Source organism: Argopecten irradians, chromosome 2 (assembly GCF_041381155.1).
Source record: "Argopecten irradians isolate NY chromosome 2, Ai_NY, whole genome shotgun sequence".
Lineage (NCBI taxonomy): Eukaryota > Metazoa > Mollusca > Bivalvia > Pectinida > Pectinidae > Argopecten > Argopecten irradians.
The window spans coordinates 57,917,432-57,941,734 of NC_091135.1; the positions used below are offsets into that span (position 1 = coordinate 57,917,432).

The 24,303-nt window shown below is 30.7% G+C and overlaps 1 protein-coding gene across 5 annotated transcripts in view; it reads left to right on the top strand.

Moving 5' to 3' along the window:
• LOC138316054 (deoxynucleoside triphosphate triphosphohydrolase SAMHD1-like) overlaps positions 1–24,303 on the top strand; it is a 68,543-nt gene that overhangs the window by 19,654 nt on the left and 24,586 nt on the right. For all 5 annotated transcript variants that reach the window (XM_069257531.1, XM_069257532.1, XM_069257530.1 and 2 more), the window contains 5 exons: positions 677–749; positions 13,868–14,028; positions 16,801–16,916; positions 17,207–17,280; positions 17,733–17,894. In XM_069257531.1, the coding sequence (XP_069113632.1) occupies positions 677–749; positions 13,868–14,028; positions 16,801–16,916; positions 17,207–17,280; positions 17,733–17,894 (586 nt within the window). The remainder of the gene's footprint in view (positions 1–676; positions 750–13,867; positions 14,029–16,800; positions 16,917–17,206; positions 17,281–17,732; positions 17,895–24,303) is intronic.

The window sequence follows — 24,303 nt, forward strand, 5'->3', positions numbered from 1 at the left end:
GCATTTTGTGTTTTGGGACTGATCGGTCAAAAAGAAGGCCGCCAGGCAGCCATCTTTGATTTTGATAGTTAAAGTTTTTTATCGCTATTTCTCAGAAAGTACGGAAGGGATCATTCTCAAATTTCATATGTAAGTTCCCCTATGGCCCTATATGTGCATAGGTATTGCATTTAAAGACCGATCGGTCAATAAATATAAGATGGCCGCCAGGTAGCCATCTTGGATTTTGGTTGTTAAAATTTGTTATCCGTATTTCTCAGAAAGTACTAAAGGGATCATTCTCAAATTTCATAAGTAAGTTCCCAAAGCTTGGGCCCTAGTTGTGCATATTGCGTTTTGTGACTGATCGGTCAACAAGATGGCCGCCAGGCAGCCATTTGGATTTTGATAGTTAAAGTTTGTTATCACTATTTCTCAGAAAATACCAAAGGGATCTGTCTCAAATTTCATATGTAGGTTCCCCTAGGGCCCTAGTTGTGATATATTGCATTTTGGGACAATCAGTCAACAAGATGGCCGCCATATATATATATGATATATATTTATCAAAATGTTTGGCAAAGTGAATATACATAATCTCTATGTATCATAGCATATGATTATATTTTGTCTTATTTCTTACTTTATTTTGAATTTGGATGATTTTACTATTCATTCATTATATTTTTATCTTTAGCGAAACAGATTGCAAAGAAACAATGAGGATCATAAAAGAAATACGAACCACTGCAATGCCAGAATATCTAAAGGTAAATATAGACGTAAAGTAAACATATAGAAGTTAATTATGCCAGTACAATAACTAAATGTTCTAATGTAAACATATAGAAGTTATGCCAGTACAATAACTGAATGTTCTAATGTAAATATATAGGAGCAATGCCAGTACAATAACTGAATGTTCTAATGTAAATATATAGAAGTTATGTAAGTATATATAAGTTATGCCAGTACAATAACTGAATGTTCTAATGTAAATATATAGAAGTAATGCCAGTACAATAACTGAATGTTCTAATGTAAATATATAGAAGTAATGCCAGTACAATAACTAAATGTTCTAATGTAAATATATAGAAGTTATGCCAGTACAATAACTAAATGTTCTAATGTAAATATATAGAAGTAATGCCAGTACAATAACTAAATGTTCTAATGTAAATATATAGAAGTTATGCCAGTACAATAACTAAATGTTCTAATGTAAATATATAGAAGTAATGCCAGCACAATAACTAAATGTTCTAATGTAAATATATAGAAGTTATGCCAGTACAATAACTAAATGTTCTAATGTAAATATATAGAAGTAATGCCAGTACAATAACTGAATGTTCTAATGTAAATATATAGAAGTAATGCCAGTACAATAACTAAATGTTCTAATGTAAATATATAGAAGTAATGCCAGTACAATAACTGAATGTTCTAATGTAAATATATAGAAGTAATGCCAGTACAATAACTGAATGTTCTAATGTAAATATATAGAAGTAATGCCAGTACAATAACTGAATAATGTTCTAATGTAGAAGTAATGCCAGTACAATAATGAATGTTCTAATGTAAATATATGAGTAATGCCAGTACAATAACTGAATGTTCTAATGTAAATATATAGATGTAATGCCAGTACAATAACTGAATGTTCTAATGTAAATATATAGAAGTAATGCCAGTACAATAACTGAATGTTCTAATGTAAATATATAGAAGTAATGCCAGTACAATAACTGAATGTTCTAATGTAAATATATAGAAGTAATGCCAGTACAATAACTGAATGTTCTAATGTAAATATATAGATGTAATGCCAGCACAATAACTGAATGTTCTAATGTAAATATATAGAAGTAATGCAGTACAATAACTGAATGTTCAGTAATGCCAGTACAATAACTGAATGTTCTAATGTAAATATATAGAAGTAATGCCAGTACAATACTGAATGTCATAAGTCTAATGTAAATATATAGAAGTAATGCCAGTACAATAACTGAATGTTCTAATGTAAATATATAGAAGTAATGCCAGTACAATAACTGAATGTTCTAATGTAAATATATAGAAGTAATGCCAGTACAATAACTGAATGTTCTAATGTAAATATATAGAAGTAATGCCAGTACAATAACTGAATGTTCTAATGTAAATATATAGAAGTAATGCCAGTACAATAACTGAATGTTCTAATGTAAATATATAGAAGTAATGCCAGTACAATAACTGAATGTTCTAATGTAAATATATAGAAGTAATGCCAGTACAATAACTGAATGTTCAATAAATATATAGAAGTAATGCCAGTACAATAACTGAATGTTCTAATGTAAATATATAGAAGTAATGCCAGTACAATAACTGAATGTTCTAATGTAAATATATAGAAGTAATGCCAGTACAATAACTGAATGTTCTAATGTAAATATATAGAAGTAATGCCAGTACAATAACTGAATGTTCTAATGTAAATATATAGAAGTAATGCCAGTACAATAACTGAATGTTCTAATGTAAATATATAGAAGTAATGCCAGTACAATAACTGAATGTTCTAATGTAAATATATAGAAGTAATGCCAGTACAATAACTGAATGTTCTAATGTAAATATATAGAAGTAATGCCAGTACAATAACTGAATGTTCTAATGTAAATATATAGAAGTAATGCCAGTACAATAACTGAATGTTCTAATGTAAATATATAGAAGTAATGCCAGTACAATAACTGAATGTTCTAATGTAAATATATAGAAGTAATGCCAGTACAATAACTGAATGTTCTAATGTAAATATATAGAAGTAATGCCAGTACAATAACTGAATGTTCTAATGTAAATATATAGAAGTAATGCCAGTACAATAACTGAATGTTCTAATGTAAATATATAGATGTAATGCCAGACAATAACTGAATGTTCTAATGTAAATATATAGAAGTAATGCCAGTACAATAACTGAATGTTCTAATGTAAATATATAGAAGTAATGCCAGCACAATAACTGAATGTTCTAATGTAAATATATAGAAGTAATGCCAGTACAATAACTGAATGTTCTAATGTAAATATATAGAAGTTATGCCAGTACAATAACTGAATGTTCTAATGTAAATATATAGAAGTAATGCCAGCACAATAACTAAATGTTCTAATGTAAATATATAGAAGTAATGCCAGTACAATAACTGAATGTTCTAATGTAAATATATAGAATGTAATATGCCAGTACAATAACTGAATGTTCTAATGTAAATATATAGAAGTTATGCCAGTACAATAACTGAATGTTCTAATGTAAATATATAGAAGTAATGCCAGTACAATAACTGAATGTTCTAATGTAAATATATAGAAGTAATGCCAGTACAATAACTGAATGTTCTAATGTAAATATATAGAAGTAATGCCAGTACAATAACTAAATGTTCTAATGTAAATATATAGATGTAATGCCAGCACAATAACTAAATGTTCTAATGTAAATATATAGAAGTTATGCCAGTACAATAACTAAATGTTCTAATGTAAATATATAGAAGTAATGCCAGTACAATAACTAAATGTTCTAATGTAAATATATAGAAGTTATGCCAGTACAATAACTGAATGTTCTAATGTAAATATATAGAAGTAATGCCAGCACAATAACTGAATGTTCTAATGTAAATATATAGATGTAATGCCAGTACAATAACTAATGTTCTAATGTAAATATATAGAAGTAATGCCAGTACAATAACTGAATGTTCTAATGTAAATATATAGAAGTAATGCCAGTACAATAACTGAATGTTCTAATGTAAATATATAGAAGTAATGCCAGTACAATAACTGAATGTTCTAATGTAAATATATAGAAGTAATGCCAGTACAATAACTGAATGTTCTAATGTAAATATATAGAAGTAATGCCAGTACAATAACTAAATGTTTCTAATGTAAATATATAGAAGTAATGCCAGTACAATAACTGTAATAATGTTCTAATGTTTAATGTAAATATATAGAAGTAATGCCAGTACAATAACTAATTTCTAATGTAAATATATAGAACTGCCAGAATGTTCTAATGTAAATATATAGAAGTAATGCCATACAATAACTGAATGTTCTAATGTAAATATATAGAAGTAATGCCAGTACAATAACTAAATGTTCTAATGTAAATATATAGATGTAATGCCAGTACAATAACTGAATGTTCTAATGTAAATATATAGAAGTAATGCCAGTACAATAACTGAATGTTCTAATGTAAATATATAGAAGTTATGCAAGTACAATAACTGAATGTTCTAATGTAAATATATAGAAGTAATGCCAGCACAATAACTAAATGTTCTAATGTAAATATATAGGAGTAATGCCAGTACAATAACTAAATGTTCTAATGTAAATATATAGGAGTATTGCCAGCACAATAACTGAATGTTCTATGGTAAATATATAGATGTAATGCCAGTACAATAACTGAATGTTCTAATGTAAATATATAGAAGTAATGCCAGCACAATAACTAAATGTTCTAATGTAAATATATAGAAGTATTGCCAGCACAATAACTGAATGTTCTAATGTAAATATATAGAAGTAATGCCAGTACAATAACTGAATGTTCTAATGTAAATATATAGAAGTAATGCCAGCACAATAACTAAATGTTCTAATGTAAATATATAGAAGTTATGCCAGTACAATAACTGAATGTTCTAATGTAAATATATAGATGTAATGCCAGCACAATAACTAAATGTTCTAATGTAAATATATAGAAGTAATGCCAGCACAATAACTGAATGTTCTAATGTAAATATATAGAAGTAATGCCAGTACAATAACTGAATGTTCTAATGTAAATATATAGAAGTAATGCCAGTACAATAACTGAATGTTCTAATGTAAATATATAGAAGTAATGCCAGACAATAACAATTTCTAATGTAAATATAATGTTCTAATGTAAATATATAGAGTAATGCCAGTACAATAACTGAATGTTCTAATGTAAATATATAGAAGTAATGCCAGTACAATAACTGAATGTTCTAATGTAAATATATAGATGTAATGCCAGTACAATAACTAAATGTTCTAATGTAAATATATAGAAGTAATGCCAGTACAATAACTGAATGTTCTAATGTAAATATATAGAAGTAATGCCAGTACAATAACTGAATGTTCTAATGTAAATATATAGAAGTAATGCCAGTACAATAACTGAATGTTCTAATGTAAATATATAGAAGTAATGCCAGTACAATAACTGAATGTTCTAATGTAAATATATAGAAGTAATGCCAGCACAATAACTGAATGTTCTAATGTAAATATATAGAAGTTATGCCAGTACAATAACTGAATGTTCTAATGTAAATATATAGAAGTAATGCCAGTACAATAACTGAATGTTCTAATGTAAATATATAGAAGAATGCAGACATAACTAATGCCAGTACAATAACTGAATGTTCTAATGTAAATATATAGAAGTAATGCCAGTACAATAACTGAATGTTCTAATGTAAATATATAGAAGTAATGCCAGTACAATAACTGAATGTTCTAATGTAAATATATAGAAGTAATGCCAGTACAATAACTGAATGTTCTAATGTAAATATATAGAAGTAATGCCAGTACAATAACTGAATGTTCTAATGTAAATATATAGAATGTAATGCCAGCACAATAACTAATGTTCTAATGTAAATATATAGAAGTAATGCCAGTACAATAACTGAATGTTCTAAAGTAATGCAGTAAATAACTAATAGAAGTTATGCCAGTACAATAACTGAATGTTCTAATGTAAATATTATAGAAGTAATGCCAGTACAATAACTGAATGTTCTAATGTAAATATATAGATGTAATGCCAGTACAATAACTGAATGTTCTAATGTAAATATATAGAAGTAATGCCAGTACAATAACTGAATGTTCTAATGTAAATATATAGAAGTAATGCCAGTACAATAACTGAATGTTCTAATGTAAATATATAGAAGTAATGCCAGTACAATAACTGAATGTTCTAATGTAAATATATAGAGTAATGCCAGTACAATAACTGAATGTTCTAATGTAAATATATAGAAGTAATGCCAGTACAATAACTGAATGTTCTAATGTAAATATATAGAAGTAATGCCAGTACAATAACTGAATGTTCTAATGTAAATATATAGAAGTAATGCCAGTACAATAACTGAATGTTCTAATGTAAATATATAGAAGTTATGCCAGTACAATAACTGAATGTTCTAATGTAAATATATAGAAGTAATGCCAGCACAATAACTAAATGTTCTAATGTAAATATATAGAAGTAATGCCAGTACAATAACTGAATGTTCTAATGTAAATATATAGAAGTAATGCCAGTACAATAACTGAATGTTCTAATGTAAATATATAGAAGTTATGCCAGTACAATAACTGAATGTTCTAATGTAAATATATAGAAGTTATGCCAGTACAATAACTGAATGTTCTAATGTAAATATATAGAAGTAATGCCAGTACAATAACTGAATGTTCTAATGTAAATATATAGAAGTTATGCCAGTACAATAACTGAATGTTCTAATGTAAATATATAGAAGTAATGCCAGCACAATAACTGAATGTTCTAATGTAAATATATAGATGTAATGCCAGTACAATAACTGAATGTTCTAATGTAAATATATAGAAGTAATGCCAGTACAATAACTGAATGTTCTAATGTAAATATATAGAAGTATGCCAGTACAATAACTGAATGTTCTAATGTAAATATATAGAAGTAATGCCAGTACAATAACTAAATGTTCTAATGTAAATATATAGAGTTAATGCCAGCACAATAACTGAATGTTCTAATGTAAATATATAGAAGTAATGCCAGTACAATAACTGAATGTTCTAATGTAAATATATAGAAGTAATGCCAGTACAATAACTGAATGTTCTAATGTAAATATATAGAAGTAATGCCAGTACAATAACTGAATGTTCTAATGTAAATATATAGAAGTAATGCCAGTACAATAACTGAATGTTCTAATGTAAATATATAGAAGTAATGCCAGTACAATAACTGAATGTTCTAATGTAAATATATAGAAGTAATGCCAGTACAATAACTGAATGTTCTAATGTAAATATATAGAAGTAATGCCAGTACAATAACTGAATGTTCTAATGTAAATATATAGATGTAATGCCAGTACAATAACTGAATGTTCTAATGTAAATATATAGAAGTAATGCCAGTACAATAACTGAATGTTCTAATGTAAATATATAGAAGTAATGCCAGTACAATAACTAAATGTTCTAATGTAAATATATAGAAGTAATGCCAGTACAATAACTGAATGTTCTAATGTAAATATATAGAAGTAATGCCAGTACAATAACTGAATGTTCTAATGTAAATATATAGAAGTAATGCCAGCACAATAACTAAATGTTCTAATGTAAATATATAGAAGTAATGCCAGTACAATAACTGAATGTTCTAATGTAAATATATAGAAGTAATGCCAGTACAATAACTGAATGTTCTAATGTAAATATATAGATGTAATGCCAGTACAATAACTAAATGTTCTAATGTAAATATATAGAAGTAATGCCAGCACAATAACTGAATGTTCTAATGTAAATATATAGAAGTAATGCCAGCACAATAACTGAATGTTCTAATGTAAATATATAGAAGTAATGCCAGTACAATAACTGAATGTTCTAATGTAAATATATAGATGTAATGCCAGTACAATAACTGAATGTTCTAATGTAAATATATAGAAGTAATGCCAGCACAATAACTGAATGTTCTAATGTAAATATATAGAAGTAATGCCAGTACAATAACTAAATTGTTCTAATGTAAATATATAGATGTAATGCCAGTACAATAACTGAATGTTCTAATGTAAATATATATAAAGATGTAATGCCAGCACAATAACTGAATGTTCTAATGTAAATATATAGAAGTAATGCCAGTACAATAACTGAATGTTCTAATGTAAATATATAGAAGTAATGCCAGCACAATAACTAAATGTTCTAATGTAAATATATAGAAGTTATGCCAGTACAATAACTGAATGTTCTAATGTAAATATATAGAAGTAATGCCAGTACAATAACTGAATGTTCTAATGTAAATATATAGAAGTAATGCCAGCACAATAACTGAATGTTCTAATGTAAATATATAGAAGTTATGCCAGTACAATAACTGAATGTTCTAATGTAAATATATAGAAGTAATGCCAGTACAATAACTGAATGTTCTAATGTAAATATATAGAAGTAATGCCAGTACAATAACTGAATGTTCTAATGTAAATATATAGAAGTAATGCCAGTACAATAACTGAATGTTCTAATGTAAATATATAGAAGTAATGCCAGTACAATAACTGAATGTTCTAATGTAAATATATAGAAGTAATGCCAGTACAATAACTGAATGTTCTAATGTAAATATATAGAAGTAATGCCAGTACAATAACTGAATGTTCTAATGTAAATATATAGAAGTAATGCCAGTACAATAACTGAATGTTCTAATGTAAATATATAGAAGTAATGCCAGTACAATAACTGAATGTTCTAATGTAAATATATAGAAGTAATGCCAGCACAATAACTGAATGTTCTAATGTAAATATATAGAAGTAATGCCAGTACAATAACTGAATGTTCTAATGTAAATATATAGGAGTAATGCAGTACAATAATGAATGATAATCTAATGTAAATATATAGATGTATGCCAGTACAATAACTGAATGTTAATGTATGCAGACAATAACTAATTTAATGTAATAATAAGTAATGCCAGTACAATAACTGAATGTTCTAAATGTAAATATATAGAAGTAATGCCAGCACAATAACTGAATGTTCTAATGTAAATATATAGAAGTAATGCCAGCACAATAACTGAATGTTCTAATGTAAATATATAGATGTAATGCCAGCACAATAACTGAATGTTCTAATGTAAATATATAGATGTAATGCCAGACAATAACTGAATGTTCTAATGTAAATATATAGAAGTAATGCCAGTACAATAACTGAATGTTCTAATGTAAATATATAGAAGTAATGCCAGTACAATAACTGAATGTTCTAATGTAAATATATAGATGTAATGCCAGTACAATAACTGAATGTTCTAATGTAAATATATAGAAGTAATGCCAGCACAATAACTGAATGTTCTAATGTAAATATATAGAAGTAATGCCAGTACAATAACTGAATGTTCTAATGTAAATATATAGAAGTTATGCCAGTACAATAACTGAATGTTCTAATGTAAATATATAGATGTAATGCCAGTACAATAACTGAATGTTCTAATGTAAATATATAGAGTAATGCCATACAATAACTGAATGTTCTAATGTAAATATATAGATGTAATGCCAGTACAATAACTGAATGTTCTAATGTAAATATATAGAAGTAATGCCAGTACAATAACTGAATGTTCTAATGTAAATATATAGAAGTAATGGTACAATAACTGAATGTTCTAATGTAAATATATAGATGTAATGCCAGTACAATAACTGAATGTTCTAATGTAAATATATAGAAGTAATGCCAGTACAATAACTGAATGTTCTAATGTAAATATATAGAAGTAATGCCAGTACAATAACTGAATGTTCTAATGTAAATATATAGAAGTAATGCCAGCACAATAACTGAATGTTCTAATGTAAATATATAGATGTAATGCCAGTACAATAACTGAATGTTCTAATGTAAATATATAGAAGTAATGCCAGTACAATAACTGAATGTTCTAATGTAAATATATAGAAGTAATGCCAGTACAATAACTGAATGTTCTAATGTAAAATATATAGAAGTAATGCCAGTACAATAACTGAATGTTCTAATGTAAATATATAGAAGTAATGCCAGTACAATAACTGAATGTTCTAATGTAAATATATAGAAGTAATGCCAGCACAATAACTGAATGTTCTAATGTAAATATATAGAAGTAATGCCAGTACAATAACTGAATGTTCTAATGTAAATATATAGAAGTAATGCCAGTACAATAACTGAATGTTCTAATGTAAATATATAGAAGTAATGCCAGCACAATAACTGAATGTTCTAATGTAAATATATAGAAGTAATGCCAGTACAATAACTGAATGTTCTAATGTAAATATATAGAAGTAATGCCAGTACAATAACTGAATGTTCTAATGTAAATATATAGAAGTAATGCCAGTACAATAACTGAATGTTCTAATGTAAATATATAGAAGTAATGCCAGCACAATAACTGAATGTTCTAATGTAAATTATAGAAGTTATGCCAGTACAATAACTGAATGTTCTAATGTAAATATATAGAAGTAATGCCAGACAATAACTGAATGTTCTAATGTAATATATAAGTAATGCCAGTACAATAACTGAATGTTCTAATGTAAATATATAGAAGTAATGCCAGCACAATAACTGAATGTTCTAATGTAAATATATAGAAGTTATGCCAGTACAATAACTGAATGTTCTAATGTAAATATATAGAGTAATGCCAGTACAATAACTGAATGTTCTAATGTAAATATATAGATGTAATGCCAGCACAATAACTGAATGTTCTAATGTAAATATATAGATGTAATGCCAGCACAATAACTGAATGTTCTAATGTAAATATATAGAAGTAATGCCAGTACAATAACTGAATGTTCTAATGTAAATATATAGATGTAATGCCAGTACAATAACTGAATGTTCTAATGTAAATATATAGATGTAATGCCAGTACAATAACTGAATGTTCTAATGTAAATATATAGAAGTAATGCCAGTACAATAACTGAATGTTCTAATGTAAATATATAGAAGTAATGCCAGTACAATAACTGAATGTTCTAATGTAAAAATATATAGAAGTAATGCCAGTACAATAACTGAATGTTCTAATGTAAATATATAGAAGTAATGCCAGTACAATAACTGAATGTTCTAATGTAAATATATAGAAGTAATGCCAGCACAATAACTGAATGTTCTAATGTAAATATATAGATGTAATGCCAGTACAATAACTGAATGTTCTAATGTATAATATATAGAATGTAATGCCAGTACAATAACTGAATGTTCTAATGTAAATATATAGAAGTAATGCCAGTACACAATAACTGAATGTTCTAATGTAAATATATAGATGTAATGCCAGTACAATAACTGAATGTTCTAATGTAAATATATAGATGTAATGCCAGCACAATAACTGAATGTTCTAATGTAAATATATAGAAGTAATGCCAGTACAATAACTAAATGTTCTAATGTAAATATATAGGAGTAATGCCAGTACAATAACTGAATGTTCTAATGTAAATATATAGAAGTAATGCCAGCACAATAACTGAATGTTCTAATGTAAATATATAGATGTAATGCCAGTACAATAACTGAATGTTCTAATGTAAATATATAGGAGTATTGCCAGTACAATAACTGAATGTTCTAATGTAAATATATAGAAGTTAATGCCAGTACAATAACTGAATGTTCTAATGTAAATATATAGAAGTAATGCCAGTACAATAACTGAATGTTCTAATGTAAATATATAGATGTAATGCCAGCACAATAACTGAATGTTCTAATGTAAATATATAGGAGTATTGCCAGTACAATAACTGAATGTTCTAATGTAAATATATAGATGTAATGCCAGCATAGCACAATAATGTAACTAATGAATGTTCTAATGTAAATATATAGATGTAATGCCAGCACAATAACTGAATGTTCTAATGTAAATATATAGAAGTATGCCAGCACAATAACTGAATGTTCTAATGTAAATATATAGATGTAATGCCAGCACAATAACTGAATGTTCTAATGTAAATATATAGAATGTAATGCCAGTACAATAACTGAATGTTCTAATGTAAATATATAGAAGTATTGCCAGCACAATAACTGAATGTTCTAATGTAAATATATAGAGTAATGCCAGCACAATAACTGAATGTTCTATGGTAAATATATAGAAGTAATGCCAGTACAATAACTGAATGTTCTAATGTAAATATATAGAAGTAATGCCAGTACAATAACTGAATGTTCTAATGTAAATATATAGAAGTAATGCCAGTACAATAACTGAATGTTCTAATGTAAATATATAGAGTATGCCAGTACAATAACTGAATGTTCTAATGTAAATATATAGAAGTAATGCCAGTACAATAACTGAATGTTCTAATGTAAATATATAGAGTTATGCCAGCACAATAACTGAATGTTCTAATGTAAATATATAGAAGTATATGCCAGACACAATAACTGAATGTTCTAATGTAAATATATAGATGTAATGCCAGTACAATAACTGAATGTTCTAATGTAAATATATAGAAGTTATGCCAGTACAATAACTGAATGTTCTAATGTAAATATATAGAAGTAATGCCAGCACAATAACTGAATGTTCTAATGTAAATATATAGAAGTTATGCCAGTACAATAACTGAATGTTCTAATGTAAATATATAGAAGTAATGCCAGTACAATAACGAATGTTCTAATGTAAATATATAGAAGTTATGCCAGTACAATAACTGAATGTTCTAATGTAAATATATAGAAGTAATGCCAGTACAATAACTGAATGTTCTAATGTAAATATATAGAAGTTATGCCAGTACAATAACTGAATGTTCTAATGTAAATATATAGAAGTAATGCCAGTACAATAACTGAATGTTCTAATGTAAATATATAGATGTAATGCCAGCACAATAACTGAATGTTCTAATGTAAATATATAGAAGTAATGCCAGTACAATAACTGAATGTTCTAATATAAATATATAGAAGTTATGCCAGTACAATAACTGAATGTTCTAATTTAAATATATAGAAGTTATGCCAGTACAATAACTGAATGTTCTATGGTAAATATATAGAAGTAATGCCAGCACAATAACTGAATGTTCTAATGTAAATATATAGAAGTATTGCCAGTACAATAACTGAATGTTCTAATTTAAATATATAGAAGTTATGCCAGTACAATAACTAAATGTTCTAATGTAAATATATAGATGTAATGCCAGCACAATAACTAAATGTTCTAATGTAAATATATAGGAGTATTGCCAGCACAATAACTGAATGTTCTATGGTAAATATATAGATGTAATGCCAGTACAATAACTGAATGTTCTAATGTAAATATATAGAAGTAATGCCAGCACAATAACTAAATGTTCTAATGTAAATATATAGGAGTATTGCCAGTACAATAACTGAATGTTCTAATGTAAATATATAGAAGTATTGCCAGCACAATAACTAAATGTTCTAATGTAAATATATAGGAGTATTGCCAGTACAATAACTGAATGTTCTAATGTAAATATATAGATGTAATGCCAGCACAATAACTAAATGTTCTAATGTAAATATATAGGAGTATTGCCAGTACAATAACTGAATGTTCTAATGTAAATATATAGGAGTATTGCCAGCACAATAACTGAATGTTCTAATGTAAATATATAGAAGTTATGCCAGTACAATAACTGAATGTTCTAATGTAAATATATAGAAGTAATGCCAGCACAATAACTAAATGTTCTAATGTAAATATATAGGAGTATTGCCAGTACAATAACTGAATGTTCTATGGTAAATAAAATAAAATATTGGAATGTTATGGTTAAAGTCCCATAAACAAGTGCCAAGTCTCTGAACCTATTTATACACTGTATTGACCATAAAAGAAGCATTCTTATTTACAGCATGTATGGTATGATATTGAAATTAACATGCATATTTGTTTCAGATATTTAACGACCCAATTCATGGCCACATTGAGCTTCACCCATTGTGTGTAAAGATCATTGACACCCCAGAGTTCCAGAGACTAAGATTTATCAAACAACTTGGGGCTTGCTACTTTGTTTATCCTGGTGCTGCACACAACAGATTTGAACATAGCTTAGGGTTTGTATTTTAATGGCTGCTATACCCCAAGGATGTGTACATGGAGGTTATACAACTTTATATATTTATATGCATATACATTTATTGTATATACACTGGAATAATTTTGATATAGAAATATCCGAGAGAATTGTGCCCTCTTCTCTCTTTCTCTAATATATAATAATTATGTTGTGTATTTTTGATGCTGTGAAACAGCAATTATAGGTACGCTAAGTAAGCCTGAGCACATCAAAACAATAATAAGAATCCGCGATGAAAATTAAATGCTGTTTTGTTACTTTAACACCCTAATTCAATGTATAAAATAATAAAACACACATGTACAATAACTGTCACAACGATAATCGATGTATACAATTATGCAATCAGTGATGTTTTCCGATGTTTACTTGGAACTATTTCGTTTTGATGTTGGTTCAGATCTTGTGTATTCCCGAAAATCACAGACAACGCCTTCTTAATTTATTCCTCCGCAGTAGATTTTCTTAGTTTATCTATCTAGTTGAATGGTACAAAATTGATGCTATAAATGATGATAAAATATATTTGTTTCAATGATTTATACAAAAAATAAGATTTAAATGTGTTTGCAAATGTCTTTTATTTGGTTGACGTTGCATACTATATCTGTTGAAATTACTACGCTCTCTTCCATCTGGAGATGTGAAATCTCTAGTTGCCTCGATCCTTTTAAACATCATTGCTATTAGGCCTTTCATTGCAGGAATTTATTATTTATAGCTACCTTTTAATTATTTAACTAAGATCAAATCAAACAAATCCATATAGAAATGATACATGAGGTGTCAATCTTTAGTCAACATTAATTCCATCTTTCTTTTTTCTGAAAACAATTACGGTAGTAAACCTAACTATATCTGATGAAATTACTACGCTCTCATCCATCTAGATATGTGAAAGCTCGAGTTGCCTCCCTTTAAACCTCATTACTGTATTACCGTAGTCAAAGTGCACTGCATAGCACTTGCTGTTCAACTTGCTTAAGCGGTGTTTAAACAAACATATTTGCAACAATGTTTCATAACATCAAAGGATTGTTGTGAAAGGTTAAGCGGTGTTTAAATTTAAACAAACGTATTTGCAACAATGTTTCATAACATCAAAGGATTGTTGTGAAAGGTATCCAAATTATGACTTTTTATTTGACAAAAGTATCTGGCCATGATTTATAAGTCAAAAGTCGGCAAAGCAAAGTGATACACATGTAAACAGCCATGTTAGTCTTTCTAACAAGGAATTCACTACATAATCAAGAAATCACAATATTTCGGTTAAAATTGTTATTAAATGGATATTAATTAACTTCTTTTCTTTTCTTTTAAAGAGACATTGATCAAATTGATAATTTCAGTAATTATTATGTGTATATAGATTACTTCCATGCATTAAACGAAAATAGCACTTAGATTTTTACCAGATTCATTGGTTTAATAATTCTACTTATTTCAGAAATAAGAAATTTTAATGTATAAAATAAATTTCAGTCATTCAAAAAACCTATTTATCTTATGGTGGTTGAATCAACTTTAATTATAATAAAATAATCAATATCTTTTGTTTAACTCCAAAATTCAACATTGTACATTAAATAAATACAATGTTCTACAACATATAAACTAAATTAAATATAATGATAAACCAATTATTTTATTCCTTTGTTTGAGTCATTCATTCACAGCATCTATGAGTGGCCTTGGCACTTTGATTTTGTGGGTTGTGTTGCTTGGTGTCTTCTGCAGCATGCTTCAGTGATATGGCACTATAAAAAGGGCAACAGATCCATTATACAAGAAGATTATTTTTCGGGTCGATCCGAAATCCAAGATGGCCACCACAGCCGCCATCTTGAAAACACATTTTGAACTTCTTCTCAAGTTCTACTGGTGCAATTTGGCTGAAACTTGCATGAAATGATCCTGACATGGTCCCAACAAAGTGTTCTTATTTTTCGGGTCAATCCGAAATCCAAGATGGCCGCCACAGCCGCCATCTTGAAAACACATTTTGAACTTCTTCTCAAGTTCTACAGGTGCGATGTGGCTGAAACTTGCATGAAATGATCCTGACATGGTCCCGACAAAGTGTTCTTATTTTTCGGGTCAATCCAAAATCAAAGATGGCCGCCACAGCCGCCATCTTGAAAACACATTTTGAACTTCTCAAGTTCTACCGGTGCGATTTGGCTGAAACTTGCATGAAATGATCCTGACATAGTCCCGACAAAGTGTTGTTATTTTTCGAGTCGATCCGAAATCCAAGATGGCCGCCACAGCTGCTATCTTGAAAACACATTTTGAACTTCTTCTCAAGTTCTACCAGTGCCATTTGGTTGAAACTTGCATTAAATGATCCTGACAAGGTCCGGACAAAGTGTTGTTATTTTTCAGCTTGATCTGAAATCCAAGATGGCTGTCACAGTCGCCATCTTGAAAATACATTTTGAACTTCTTCTCAAGTTCTACAGGTGCGATTTCGCTGAAACTTGCACGAGATGATCCTGACATGGTCCCGACAAAGTGTTGTTACATCTCTGGTTGATCCCAAATCGAAGATGGCTACCATGACACTATATCTAATTAATTTCCTATATGATTATTGCCAAGGTAGTCAGATGACCGTTAAGGCCCATTGGGCCTCTTGTTTTCTATCTTTCTCTGTCTTTTCGTAATTTTGTACATACTATTTCATGTTATTACCATGTATATTATTATTAATATGTACTCTTATGGAACCTAATGTGTGTTGTAGAGTGTGCCACCTGGCTGGAGAACTAGTGCAGGCGATCAAGGACAGACAACCCCAGTATCACATCTCCAGTATTGATATCCTCTGTGTACAGATTGCTGGCCTCTGTCATGACCTCGGTAATTATTTAAAACCTTTTGTGTAACTGCATTTCAAAATAGTTTTTTTTAACAAATCCATTTTTAATTGTAAAATTGGTTTCAATTTTAATAAAACAGAGCTTGACATACATCAAGTATAAACTTCTTAAATAAGAATGCTTGTAATCATTTCAAACAGTTTTTAAGATACAATACCAAATTACCTAGTAGCTTCCATTTCAGCATCATGATCTAATAATGGGGGAGGTAATCTAGCACTATAAATACCGACCTTTTCTCCTTCCTAATGTGTACTGCATTACTTTAAGGTCATGGTCCTTTTTCCCACATGTTTGACAGAAAGTTCATCCCTCTGGCCTATCCTAATGGAGATAAGTGGGAGGTAAGTTAAACACATAAGGTTCCTCTTGTTCCCTAGAGTACTTCCAATAGAATGATCAGGAAACAACATGGCTGATAAGCAGTCTACCATCTTAGATTTTGATACTTTCGCAGAAAGTATTGAAAAGGTCTTCCTCAAATTAAACTGTAGGGTTTGCTTGGTCCTTAGTTATGCATATCTATTTTGGAACAAATCAAACATGACATGTTTATGGAGGACAATGGCAATGAGAAATTTATATAAACTTTATTTATTTTACATCGATTGAGAAACAAATTATACAACTTGTATAATGAATTTGACAATTAAAGTCTTTGCGACGTGTATTAAATATTTTAAAGGAATAGTAGAGATCCTTCTATCCATTGACTGACATAGATCTTTACCGTTATATGGTGGGCGCCATCTCGTTGTTACTAGTCTTTAATAAACATGTTTTTTGTCTTGTATAGCATGAACAAGCATCTGTTGATATGTTTGATCATCTGGTGAAGAAAAATGGACTGGAAGCAGATTTTGCAAAATACGGACTCACTGATGTTGATCGTATCTTCATCAAGGAGCAGATTAAAGGACCTTCAGAAGATCAATCCCGGCGTAGAAAGAGTTGTGACGTATGTATACCTGTACTATGTCGAAAGAGTCATAATGTGAATAAGCTTAAACATTCTGTTGAAAGAAGTTTTTTGGCCTCATATTGATATGAGAAATATTTTACTGATTGTATCCCACACAATCTGTCCATTTATCCCTCCATGTGTCTGTATAAGGCAATTATACTCAGAGTCCCACACCATGCCCCGATGATATTTATGGATCACCATTTCATTTTTTTTTTAATCTTTTCGGTTTAAAGGGTCAGGATGACCTATAGTCATCATGTTTCGTCCGTCGTCGTGCGCCGTCCGCCGTGCGCCGTGCGCCGTCCGCCGTGCGCCGTGCGCCGTCCGCCGTGCGTTAACTTTTCACATTTTGAACTTCTTCTCAAGTTTGACCAGTGGGATTGAGCTGAAACTTACCTGAAATGATCCTGAGATGGTCCCGACAAAGTGTTGTTATTTTTCGGGTCGATCCGAAATCCAAGATGGCCGCCACAGCCGCCATCTTGAAAACACATTTTGAACTTCTTCTCAAGTTCTACCGGTGCGATTTGGCTGAAACTTGCATGAAATGATCCTGACATGGTCCCGACAAAGTGTTGTTATTTTTCGGGTCGAACCGAAATCCAAGATGGCCGCCACAGCCGCCATCTTGAAAACACATTTTGAACTTCTTCTCAAGTTCTACCGGTGCGATTTGGCTGAAACTTGCATGAAATGATCCTGACATGGTCCCGACAAAGTGTTTGTTATTTTTCGGGTCGATCCGAAATCCAAGATGGCCGCCACAGCCGCCATCTTGAAAACACATTTTGAACTTCTTCTCAAGTTCTACCGGTGCGATTTGGCTGAAACTTGCATGAAATGATCCTGACATGGTCCCGACAAAGTGTTGTTATTTTTCGGGTCGATCCGAAATCCAAGATGGCCGCCACAGCCGCCATCTTGAAAACACATTTTGAACTTCTTCTCAAGTTCTACCGGTGCGATTTGGCTGAAACTTGCATGAAATGATCCTGACATGGTCCCGACAAAGTGTTGTTATTTTTCGGGTCGATCCGAAATCCAAGATGGCCGCCACAGCCGCCATCTTGAAAACACATTTTAAACTTCTTCTCAAGTTCTACCGGTGCGATTTGGCTGAAACTTGCATGAAATGATCCTGACATGGTCCCGACAAAGTGTTGTTATTATTCGGGTCGATCCGAAATCCAAGATGGCCGCCACAGGCGCCATCTTGAAAACACATTTTGAACTTTCTCAAGTTCTACTGGTGCGATTTGGCTGAAACTTGCATGAAATGATCCTGACATGGTCCCGACAAAGTGTTGTTATTTTTCGGGTCGATCCGAAATCCAAGATGGCCGCCACAGCCGCCATCTTGAAAACACATTTTGAACTTCTTCTCAAGTTCTACCGGTGCGATTTGGCTGAAACTTGCATGAAATGATCCTGACATGGTCCCGACAAAGTGTTGTTATTTTTCGGGTCGATCCGAAATCCAAGATGGCCGCCACAGCCGCCATCTTGAAAACACATTTTGAAATTATTCTCAAGTTCAACTCGTGCGATTTGGCTGAAACTTGCATGAAATGATCCTGACATGGTCCCGACAAAGTGTTGTTATTTTTCGGGTCAATCCGAAATCCAAGATGACCGGCACATCTGCCATATTGAAAACACATTTTGAACTTCTTCTCAAGTTTTACTGGTTCGATTTGGCTGAAACTTGCATGAAATGATCCTGACATGGTCCCGACAAAGTGTTGTTATTTTTCGGGTCGATCCGAAATCCAAGATGGCCGCCACAGCCGCCATCTTGAAAACACATTTTGAACTTCTTCTCAAGTTCTGCCTATGTGATTTGGCTGAAACTTGCCTGAGATGATCCTGACATGGATCGACAAAGTATTGTTACATCTCTGGTTGATCCCAAATTGAAGAAGGCTACTATGACACTATATCTAATAAAATTCCTACATGTTAAGGCCCTTGGGCCTCTTGTTTGAAATAAAATTTGTTGAAGGAAATGGAAAATGATCCTGACATGGTCCTGACAAAGTGACACCATATGAAATTAATTTTACTATTGCCAAGGTAGTCAGATGACCGTTAAGGCCCTTTGGGCCTCTTGTTTTTTTAATCTTTTCGGTTTTAAAATTTCAGACCGTTAAGTACACAGTAAGCATTGTATATCTTACTTGCTTTGAACCTAAAACCTGCATAATAACTATAAACTTCAGTGGTTTTGTGTGTAAATTATGGTTTTCATTTTCATATTTTTAAACAATGTTATGGAGATTTCACAAACTAATATAAAAATGTTGGGAGGTTATACCCATGTGTTATAATTGGGTTTTTCATTATTTTACTAATAAAAGCTCATATTATCAATATAGAATTTTTTAACATTTTTAAACACTGAATGTTTTAATTTACATTTTAGTTCTTTAATTTACCTGTGTTGTCAAAATTATTAGATGAATGTTGTAGATTTGTGCAGTAAGTTTCTGTGAATTTAAATAACCAACTAAGGTCAATAGCTGACAAATAATGATACACCTCCTATAGTTATTATCAACATTTTGGTTTTTAATCTGTTTTTTTGAAGGCCTCTTGTACTGACTCACATACAGTAGAAACTCTTATTCCATTTACCAATCCTTTTTTATAATTTATATTTGATTAAGTTTTTCATCAATACAACATACTATACAGATGATGATTATAATTATTGATTATGCCTACAATTGACTCTTTCTCATTTGTATAATTAATTTCATTCATCACACCCTTAACCTCGAACATAGCACTTTCATATTTAATTGGTATAATTTCATCCATCTATACACTTACATTCACACACAACACTCTTTTACTGTAATTTTATTCACCTATACACTAACATTCACACACAACACTCTTTTACTGTAATTTTATTCACCTAAACACTTACATTCACACACAACACTCTTTTACTGTAATTTTATTCACCTATACACTTACATTCACACACAACACTCTTTTACTGTAATTTTATTCACCTATACACTTACATTCACACACAACACTCTTTTACTGTAATTTTATTCACCTATACACTTACATTCACACACAACACTCTTTTACTGTAATTTTATTCACCTATACACTTACATTCACACACAACACTCTTTTACTGTAATTTTATTCACCTATACACTTACATTCACACACAACACTCTTTTACTGTAATTTTATTCACCTATACACTTACATTCACACACAACACTCTCTTACGGTAATTTTATTCACCTATACACTTACATTCACACACAACACTCTCTTATGGTAATTTTATTCACCTATACACTTACATTCACACACAACACTCTTTTACTGTAATTTTATTCACCTATGCACTTACATTCACTCACAACACTCTTTTACTGTAATTTTATTCGCCTATACACTAACATTCACACACAACACTCTTTTACTGTAATTTTATTCACCTATACACTTACATTCACACACAACACTCTTTTACTGTAATTTTATTCACCTATACACTTACATTCACACACAACACTCTTTTACTGTAATTTTATTCACCTATACACTAACATTCACACACAACACTCTTTTACTGTAATTTTATTCACCTATACACTTACATTCACACACAACACTCTTTTACTGTAATTTTATTCACCTATGCACTTACATTCACTCACAACACTCTTTTACTGTAATTTTATTCGCCTATACACTAACATTCACACACAACACTCTTTTACTGTAATTTTATTCACCTATACACTTACATTCACACACAACACTCTTTTACTGTAATTTTATTCACCTATACACTTACATTCACACACAACACTCTTTTACTGTAATTTTATTCACCTATACACTTACATTCACACACAACACTCTTTTACTGTAATTTTATTCACCTATACACTTACATTCACACACAACACTCTTTTACTGTAATTTTATTCACCTATACACTTACATTCACACACAACACTCTCTTACAGTAATTTTATTCACCTATACACTTACATTCACACACAACACTCTTTTACTGTAATTTTATTCACCTATACACTTACATTCACACACAACACTCTCTTACGGTAATTTTATTCACCTATACACTTACATTCACACACAACACTCTCTTACGGTAATTTTATTCACCTATACACTTACATTCACATACAACACTCTCTTACTGTAATTTTATTCACCTACCGGTATACACTTATGTTCACATGCACACAGTACTTTCTTACTTGTTAAGTATGTAATTTTATCCATTCATACATTTTTAACCCACAATCATTCAAATTGCCTTTTGTCTGTGGTCTATCCGTCCGTTAACAATTCTTGTTACCGCTATTTCTCAGAAAGTACAAAAGGTATCTTATTCAAATTTCATATGTAGGTTCACCTAATTTTGGGGCTGATCAGTCAACAAGATGGCCGACAGCCCACCATATTAATTTTGATAATTGAAGTTCCTTACTACTATTTCTCATGAAGTACTTAAAGGATCTGGCTCAAATTTCTTATATAGGCTTCTCTTGGGCACTAGTTGTGCATATTGCATTTTGGGACCGATCAGTCAACAAGATAGCCGACAGGCCGCAATCTTGGATTTTGAAAGTTGAAGTTTGAAAAGCAGAGAAAAGATCCCTCTTTCCATTGTCCGACATAGATCATTGTTTGGTGGACATAGATATCTTGTTATTCAGCTATACACTTGCATACATACAGCACTTCCTTACTTGCTAAATATGTAATTTCATTCGTTTATGTACTTACATTCACACACAACACTGCATAATCTAATTGTTACTGTTTTCAAATCACACATATGTATTTTGCATATACACAGTAAATAGAAGATGTGATGACAATTTTGAAAGTGTACACATATATAAACAGTAAATACGTACTGTGAGTATTTAGTTTTTTAGCCCAGCATCATCAGATAGTGGGCTATTCAGATTGCCTTTCGTTTATGGTCCATGTCCGTCCGTCTGACTGTTAACATTTCTTGTCGACGCTACTTCTCATAAAGTACTGAACAGTCTTTCTCAAATTTCATATGTAGGTTCCCCTAGGGCACTATATTAAGTGACTGGTTAGGCTATACTGTCTGTTGTCACTGGGTAGCTGCAAGTTGCTTGACATAATGATGTATTGTATTAAAAAGACATAACCAGTCTTGTGAAAACTTGTCAGAAGTAACAAGTTGAGTGTGAGTAGGTAGTTTGTAGCTATTTTCCCGTTTTTGGTAGCTGAAGGCCGTAAGGCGGCAGAAAATGGATGGATAGTGTTAGCCGGTATTTGTAGCCGGTATAGTGGTGTTTCAGCTTCTGCTGGCATGTTGCCAGCGGTTAATAGCTGATACGGTATCTTTTGTTAGAGTATGCATCCATTCATAATTACATATGGCGGCTAGCTAGTAAATAGGGGGATGTTAAGATTTGATGATGGTGGGCTATTCAAATCGCCTTTCGTCCGTCCGTCCGTCCGTCCGTCCGTCAACAATTCTTGTTACCGCTATTTCTAAAAAAGCGCTAAAGGGATCTTTCTCAAATTTCATATGTAGGTTCCCCTAGGACCCTAGTTGTGCATCTTGCATTTTGGGACTGATCGGTCAACAAGACGGCCGACCAGCCGTCATCTTGGATTTTGATAGTTAAAGATTGCAACTGCTATTTCTCAGAAAGTACTGAACAGATTGTTCTCAAATTTTCATGAAGGTTCTTCTAGGGCCCTAGTTCTGCCTATTGCATTTTGGGACCGATTGATCAACAAGATGGCCACCAGGCAACCGTCTTGGATTTTGTTAGTGTAAAGTTTGAAAAGCAGAGAAAAGAAGTTTAAGTTTGTAAAGCAGAAAAAAGAATTTTAAGTTTAAAAAGCAGAGAAAGATCCTTCTTTCATTTGTCAGACATAGATCAATCTTTGGTGGACGCCAAGATCCCTCTGGGATCTCTTGTTTAAGGAATGATTTTTCTTTTTTGTTGTTTACTGATGTGTAAACTGCATTTTTTGAACAGATATTTTAAATGACGTGCGTCAGCGCGTCATGTTGAAATATCTGTACAAAAAATGCAGTTTACACACCAGTAATCAACAAAAAAATAAAAACATTCCTTATATTTACATTTCGACCAACCATTTCATTTAAATTTAGTGTTCCAGTGAAATAAACCTTCGTTTTTTCAACGCTGTACGATTGATGGAACAGCTGAGTAATTGATGGAATCGCGAAACAGCTGACTCCAATTTGGCGGGAAAATATGTCAAGTTCCGGGAGTAAATAGAATATAGTTCCACAATAATTTTATCGTTTTTAATCCATTTATTACATATGTTTTCATTTTTTTTGTTTAATATTAACACAATGCTTTCC